This window comes from Rhamphochromis longiceps, linkage group LG22 (genome assembly GCF_057381845.1).
Source record: "Rhamphochromis longiceps isolate RC_006_pf linkage group LG22, R_longiceps_female_GT1.1, whole genome shotgun sequence".
Taxonomy (NCBI): domain Eukaryota; kingdom Metazoa; phylum Chordata; class Actinopteri; order Cichliformes; family Cichlidae; genus Rhamphochromis; species Rhamphochromis longiceps.
In genome coordinates this window covers 24,848,335-24,856,658 of record NC_140577.1, presented here as the reverse complement: position 1 = coordinate 24,856,658, position 8,324 = coordinate 24,848,335, and the positions used below count along the sequence as shown (strand labels likewise).

Sequence of the window (8,324 nt, the reverse complement as noted above, 5' to 3'; positions counted from 1 at the left end):
TATCACCAACCTTGAACATGGACTTGGGACCCTGTTTTGAGGAAGCACAAGCGGCACAGCTTCATTAGACCACTTGGGGTCGCTGCTATAACGCAAACGTGTGTTTTGCATAATTGTCCTTGATGTTTATTTTCCTTTATCTCTCCTTCGTGGTACTTTAGACTCTGGAAAGTACTGTATATCCCAGCGTGGAAGTGGTTCCTGAACGTCCTTCTACTTTTTCACTGTTTCATTCGCAGTTAAAACAAAAAATAAATAAATAAAGAGACTGGCCTTCTGCCCTCTGGTGGTAATAAAGAGGTATTTCGCCCACTGCACTACAGTGCTTGCGGTGTACACAGGTGACAGGTGTGTTAAACAGACTAAGACACGTCACCCACTCACTGTGGTAGCAAACTTATGCTCAAATCTGTTATATACAACTCTATCTGTTAAGTTCATCTGTGACTGCATGAGTTAATTGTTTATATTTCCATTTATAAAGGGCCTTGTTGCGACAGAGCAGTGTGCGCACTCAGCTTTTGGCTCTCATGGATCACTTACACAATTCTCAGTGTTTGGAACTTATTGTTTAATATGAGCGATGGCAGATAAATGGTAGAGAATAAGGGAAACATTAAGAGGTCCACTTTAAGGTTCCAGTCAGATCAGACGAAAAACAGGTTGACGTTGAGGAAAACCTCTGGTCGGTGACTGACTGCACTTTCTTTGCTGTCTAAGATCAATTGCTCTTGGTTGCAGCAATCAAAAGGCCACCCAGAGGCTGAGCTTGCAGCACCCTCAACCTCAGGGCAACTAGTTTTCATTGTGAGGTGCACATGGTGGCAATAATTTTGGTTGCACTATGTGGTCTCAAACCACCGTTTGGCTTAGTGTGACTGTAGCCTGACGCACTTACCTGATCATCTATGCAAGAGGCCTCCATTGTCCTGCCTATAGTTAGAGATGTGAATAAAAACAGCCGGGGATAAAAACGGGAAACCCTGGGTGGGGGAACTCCAGGCCTCAAGGGCTGGTGTCCTGCAGGCTTTAGATGTAACCTTGATCCAACACAGCTGATTCAAATGGCTAAATTACCTCCTCAATATGTCTTGAAGTTCTCCAGAGGCCTGGTAATGAAATCATCATTTGTGTGTTGACCCAGGGTGATATCAGATGGCCTTCTCTGCCATTAGCCTATCATAAATAAACCCACAAAACATATCTGTAAATGTGCATGGGTGTTTCAGGTTTGAGGCCCTGTCCACACGCACACAAAACAACGTGGAGCTGTGAGGTATAATTTGTCTCCTATTTCATGACCCCACTTAAAATTAACAGCAGCCGATAACCACTGACCCCTCCACGCACCTCATCTAAACTGAAGTATTTCTCAAGAGGCTGATTACCATTTAAATGATGAATAACCTTGTAGTTGTAAGTCCACATAGGGGTTAATAACGCAGCTCCAATGTCAAATTGTTAATAAATCAAATAAACAAATAAAAATGAGACTAGTCTGGATTTTATTCATCCATTTTTAAAATCATTTCTCCAGTTTACGGCCATGAGGTGCTGTAATCGGTAGGCAACGGTCGCCAACCTGAGGAGAAGAAAGGAGAGCTGCGGTAGCTGTTTGTCTATTGCAGGTGTCAAGACGTCTTCACTTGCAATTCTGCGTTTGGCCAAAAGAGGTCACAATTGACCTGAATTGTTTTCTAACCTCAAACTCCATCAAACACACTTTTCACTGTAGATGCCTGTATAGTTTCATTTGATACATTATTCAATAAAGGTGTCACAGTATTGAAATAAAGTAAAGTAAACTCTCATTAAGGAGGAAATTACATTCATTCTTATATGTATTTATATATGTACTTCTCTGTATTCAGCCGGTGGTTTGCTTCGTCTGTAATGTTTCTAAGGTCTTCTGGGTCATGCATTAATATTTCAATATTTGCATTGGTCTACATAAACGTACCACAGGATTAGTGTCGTTCCTCTTCAGATAGAAAGCCACAGCTAAGTCGGAGACAGTGATCTGAGGAGGGGGAGGAGGGGGAGATGAGGCTGAGGGGAAAATAGACACCGGAGGGGTGGGGGTGGATTTACTGGGACTCAGACAGCAGACCGGCTGTCCCAAGCTGCGCTGATCCTTCACTCTCCGGCACCGAGCTGAAGTCCGCCTGCAGACACCTGCCTCTCCGAGAATAACACGGCGGCAGCAGGAGGAGGCTCAGGGAGCAGAACCAAAGCGAGGACCGCTCTGTGCCATCCACTCCGTCCTGCGGGAGGACAGGCTGCTGCGCTGCTTGGAGACCGCGGTTTGTTGTCGTTACCAGGAGAGAAAGCTGCTCCGCTTCTGATTAAGCCGGGCTGCCCTCACAGAGGAACCACTTGCATGGATGCACCATGGCCACGTTCGTCTGCAGGGTTCAGTTTTTAGATGATACCGATCCTTTCAACAGCACCAACTTTCCAGAGCCGACCAGACCCCCCCTGTACTCCTTCAGAGAGGATATCCCCCTCATCAACCAGCTCGCAGGAGTCCACCGGCTCCTCAAAGCTCCGCACAAGGTAGGATTAACAGGGTAGTAAACAAGTCATGCTGCACACAAAGCTAGGAGATGACTCTGGACTTAGAGACAACTAACAATGTCACTGAGGAGCTATTTATTTAGTTATTTATTTTAATGTTTTGACTCAAACACACTTATAGATGAACATGCGTACTCCATTCAGTTTACGCATGCTGGTTTTATGCTCAAGCCTCTTGTAAGTAAACTTCCAGAGCCACCATCCACCAGAGGCTATTTAAAGAACACATGGAAGCACAACTCGCTGGGTTTGAAATAAAGTGTTCGCCTTGAAGCGCGGAGCTTCCTGAAGAAGGGGACTTCACTTCACATTGATTAACAGGGGCGTTTCCGGAATTTTAAAAATTGGGGTGGCATAGGGTACCAAAAACAAGAGGAGGGGAAAACATTGTGTTTGATTACAAATGAATACAGTGGGGGTTTTTTAAAGGAGAAAATTTGGCACAATTTAGTTATTTGGAATCACAATTATGCTTAATAGTTAAATTACATCCAAAGTTAACTTATGCAGAATAGGCCTTTTCAGAATCATATATATCACATTATGACATCATAATGATTCACTGATTACATGTAAGTGTCTGTCCCATTATTTACTGATCAATAATATACTGCTGAGTAGATACAAGTACATTAAAACTGTCGTGGTCCTTTTTGTTTAGAAACTATCAGTTATTTTCGGTTATCTTTGAAAGTTTGTTTTCTGCATTATGTTTGTTTTTTAAATTTCTGGTCTTTGTTTCTTTCCCTCATTTCCATCATGTCTGCCCTCACCACCTGTGTCTCCCATCCCAGTCAACCTCTCTGGGCACATTTAGTCTTTACGCTTCTCTTTTTCCTGCGTATACTGAGCAGCACCTTTAGCTCATTTGCAATTTTCAGTGAATATGCTTTTTTAAGTTCTGTTTTTTCAGACTGCGGGCTCACTCGTGGTTCCTAGAAAATAAAAGTAGAATGGGAGGGAAGGCTCTCCCTCATTTCATTAGGCTTAAAACTTCCTTTTTGATAAAGCATATAGATAGGGCTGGATCAGATGACCCTGAATCCTCCCTTAGTTACGCTGCCATAGATATAAGCTGCTCGGAGCTTCCCATGATGCACTCTGTTTCTTAGTCACACCCCTTTTTTCATTCACTTTGTGTTTATACACAATTTGCATAAAATCATTAGTTGTTATCACTCTGACTCTCTTCCACAGCGTGTTTTGTCCTGTTTTCCTTCCATCACCTCCAACCGGTCACACCCCTCCCTGAGCCGGGCTCTGCCATTGGTTTCTTCCTGTTAAAAGGGAGTTTTTCCTTTCCACTGTTGCTCAAAGCCTTGCTAATAGGGGGTAATTTAATTGTCATGGTTTTCACTTTATCATTGTAGGGTCTTTACTTTACAACATCAAACACCTCAAGGCTGAATTGAAGTAGCTATACCTGCTTCTCACTGGTGGGGTCTTCAGTTTCAACTGCAAAACCTGAGAAAAAGTGTGTTTCAGCAAAGTACCTAAGTAAATTACATTCCATCACAGGTCCTATTATGGCATCCTGCCTCACACCAACTTCTCTAAATGCCCCTGATGACTCGTAAATGTGGGCACTCTGACACTAAAGTGCCACAGAGGAAGGCTTTGGATCTCCACCAGCTTGAGGAAATCTCTAAAATGGAACTTCTCTGCTGAGAAGTCTACGCACAAACGGACACCCCACCTCCCTGAAGTCCCAAATACACTGAATAAAGCTTCCCACTGTATTTTTTGCTCTCTGCTTTGCATGCGGCAGTGACAGGTGGCTGCACAGAGGCATTAGTTCAGCCAGATTTATCCCGAGGTGCCTCATTCACCTACATGCGATGGGACACGGTGGGTGTGACGGAGAAGAAGAGATACCATTTTCAGTCAATTTCAGTGTTTAAGCAACCCCCCCACCAAAAAAAGAAGGAAAAAGCAACGCATTCCTTACAGACAAGGTTGACTCAGACACACAAACACACCCACAGAGGCTGCACAAGTGCAGCAGATGTGACCTTGTTTTTTATGATTTATGTGGCTGCTATACAGTTAAAGCTGAAAGTGTAGATTAAACAGAGTTGAAAACAAAAAAACAAAAACTGGCACAGTCTGGAAAAAATGGGGAGTTTTAACTGCTGGCACACAGACCTGAGAGCAAAGCAGCAGAAGCGGTTTTCCGAACCAGACGATCTTTAGCTGCCCCCATCTTTAAAAACCGCGAAACAAATGAAAAATGGCCCACAGCACAGCAAAGCTTATGATTACAACCTATAGTCGGACAGATGGCACAGCCTGCATTTGTGTTTGCAATTTCGCTCGCATCACCAGGAAGGCTGTGCGCAATGGCAAATGGATATTGCACTTAGATTATAGGGATGAATTTGAGTGGTTGCAAATTTGCCCGTCAGACCGTCCAGATCTAAAACTTGGTGCTTATAATGCTCGAGTGTTATTATATAATTGGAAAATGTCAAAAGCGCTCAGTTGTTTCTGACAGTTCTCTTTGCTTTCTCAGTTAGTCTTTGTTTAAACAGCCTTTCCCTGATTTTTGTTTTAACCTCCTGTGCTCTCCTCTAAGGGGAAGAAAAAAAAGCCTGCTGTGTTATTATGCTGTGATGATGGTAGAGCTCTGTGCACGGCTGGCTGGGCTGCATGTAAAGTATAGGTCACTTGTCCCAGAATTCCTGCGGCCGGGGCCTGGATCCCTGCGACACTTTGTTCTCCTCACTTTGGGTGCCGCGGTTTTCCTGACCTCTTCCTCCATCTCTTCCTCCACCTCCATGGCCGTGCAGCAGTTCGTACTCTCAAACACACAAACACAGACACACAAGGTTAGAACCTCTTGCCAAAGCTAAATTAGTGTATTGCTGGTTTGGTGTGCACGGGGATGTGTCACTTTGTCCCAGCTGCTAAACAGAAGTTTGGATTCTGGCAGCAGAGATCATCACTGACCTCTTCCTGCTTTAAAGGAAGTCAACTTAAAGTGGATGATAAAGGCAGTCTAAAGGCTAGATTGTAGACATTCCCAACTTAATTTAGGCAATGAGACAAAAAAAATTATAAAAATAATATATCAGATATTCAGGTCGCTATCAGTCGACCAGCTACAGCTTCTGCCACAAACAAGCTCAGACTTCACAGCTCGACTTTTATTCCACTACCAAAAGGTTCCCAGTAAAGCAGCATTGGAGGTTTAATGGCCGACGCTGAACACGCCCTCCCCCTCGCTCTTCAAAGAGCCTCTGAGGCTTTGATTTTGATGCAAGAAAAAAGTTTTTTTTAAAGAAAGTTGTCTTGTAAGTTATGTAAGAGTGTTGTTAAATGCGATCACCACCACCAGACCCGGTGTTGTTTTAACATGGAAGTAATTACACCTCCTCCCCCCCACTCCCTCTACTCTCCCCTATTTTCTCCTGCTTTGCTCTTGAGGGAGAATTTGATTAAAACGAGCGCGAAGTATATACAAGCCAATAAGTGTTGCTCTAGCAAGTCCCCAGAGACTTGACTTGTGAAGAGCCTGCGGTTCCTCTTTGGAGCCACCGCTGCTCTCGGCCTCATGCAGCGTGATGTGTTGTGTTATTACTACGTGTTTTAGAAAAAAGAGACATCATTTGGACGACCAAGCTTACTCCTCGCTGCTGAAGCAGTGTTAGTGTGCTTGTGTGGAGGTAAAGGAGGGCAGCGGGGGTCAGACAGCGTGCCTGGGATGTTGCTGAAAAGAAAATAAATGCTGATAATGGCAGCAGATTAGACACAAGAAATGTTTTGTTGTTTTGTTTTAGTCCCTCCATGAAAAACCAGGCCACTGGGACAAAGGGTGATTAACCCCACCCTCACCTGCCCACTGTCTCCACCCCCTCTCTTTCGGTTTGAGATTTACCAAATCTCACGTGCATGAAAAGTGTGAAGGACAGTAGCATCGCGCTTGACTTTAACAGCTGGGGAAACTATTTATGGAGCGCAGAGATTACCTTTAAAGTGTTTGCATTTCCTTTTCAGCTGGTTAACATTTTGAGCCACGGTGGCAGCCTCACAGGTTTTGAGGGATCACAGTGTGGTCTGGTGTGTTTGCTTCAAAGACAATGTATCCCTGTGAGGTTTCTGATCCCCTGACTTTTTCCACTGTGAGGACGACATCTGTGCTTTTCAGTGAAATGTCTTAACAGCCTCAGGATGGATGGAAATAACATAGGGCATGCAAACATGACACCCATTTTTGGATGATATTCTGATTTTTCACCATCTTTCCTGTGCAATATTGCAAATGTTGGTATCGATCCAAAACCAAGTGAATAAATAAATACCAACATTGATACTTTAAACCTATACAGGGAGTATATTTAGGGGAGCACAATAAATCACTGATTTTTTACTGTTCATAATAATTATTCAATCGAAAAAAAAAACATACCTTTCAGCTAGTTATGTGTTTTTTGATTTTTTTCATACCTGGAATCTAAATGTACCTGTCTAAAAGTTTATTTATATTTTTTTTCATTTCCAAAAAAATTACCTTTACATTTTTTTAACACAGTTCAGTGGGCTAGAATAGAAGGATAGAAGCAAAGTATCGACCCAATACCAACACCAGCGTTGGTATTAAACATTTCCACACAGTGGTTAAACTCTGTCAAAGTAATGCATTGTTTGCTAAGTAGCACGTTACCATGCCAACCTATTGTTAGCATGGTGCCTGTGCTAGAGTTAACTTTTTTTTAAACTTTGAAGAAACAGTATGTGCTTCTGTCATGGACAGTATAAAACAGGGACATAGCCACCATGATATCAGTCCCTGGTTTTGGATTTTGTTAGCATTAGCACTGTTTTCCACCACCGGATGAAAGGGTGGATGAGAGGGTAGAGTGGGCAAACTGTTTCTTTGTACATCGCACAACAAGCCTTAATATAAGTTACATATTCTGTTTGAAAATCCTCCAAGAGGGACCAACAGCCTGCACGCAGTGAAGAACTCCAACCCAGTGCCTTGGAGTGCTGGATGAAGCCAGGCAGGCTCTGGCACACTTGTCAATCAATGTGGCCACGCCCCTAACTCAAATATCCAGATAGATGAGAAAAAAACCCCCAAAAAATGCAGAATTGTCATGAAGGGGGAAACTATCCGTAGAATACTATTATAAATATTTTATCACATGAGTGTACTTGCTTTGGGAGGCAGCCTTGAATGGCCATTAGAGGAACTGCAGCGTTTGGCACTTCCACACTGATGTCATCCTTCAGCCTTAGAAGGTTTGACACAGATGATTCATTGTGTCCTTATCAACTGTCATGTTTCTGGGATTACCTAAATAATGCTAACCTGCTGCTTCTTAGGTTCCCCTTTCCAATACTTCAGCTCAGGCAGTGCTGCCTGCCCCCATAGACACACCCACTCTTGAGCTCCAGTGTTCATGCTGCCTCAGAGGAGAGTAAATATAGCAAGGTTATATTTATGCTGTGAGTCCATGCGACAGTCCGTCTCTCTGTTTAGGATTGAAAGGGAGGAATGGACAGAAAGCAGCAGCAGGTCTTGTGATCGGTGGTCAGAAATTGTCGTCACACAGCCTGAATGGATTGTCCGGGTGGGTGGGTGTGGATTTGGCAGCACACTAGAGGCCAATCTAAGTTAAACCCACTGATGCCACCGAGCTGCTACATACCAATGCGCGACTCTGATCTCATTCACTTATTCGTACTTCAGCAGCTTCAGGAAGCAGTTGCAAAAACAGAGCCGATTGTTGCGAGCTAATGAC

General features: G+C 43.5%; 1 protein-coding gene across 5 annotated transcripts in view; it reads left to right on the top strand.

Annotated features, from left to right (window-relative positions):
- Positions 1-2,091: 2,091 nt before the first annotated feature.
- fhod3a (formin homology 2 domain containing 3a) overlaps positions 2,092-8,324 on the top strand; it is a 72,859-nt gene continuing 66,626 nt past the window's right edge. For all 5 annotated transcript variants that reach the window (XM_085395592.1, XM_085395590.1, XM_085395591.1 and 2 more), the window contains exon 1: positions 2,092-2,556. In XM_085395592.1, coding sequence (XP_085251718.1) covers positions 2,392-2,556 — 165 coding nt within the window. In that variant the 5' untranslated portion in view covers positions 2,092-2,391. The remainder of the gene's footprint in view (positions 2,557-8,324) is intronic.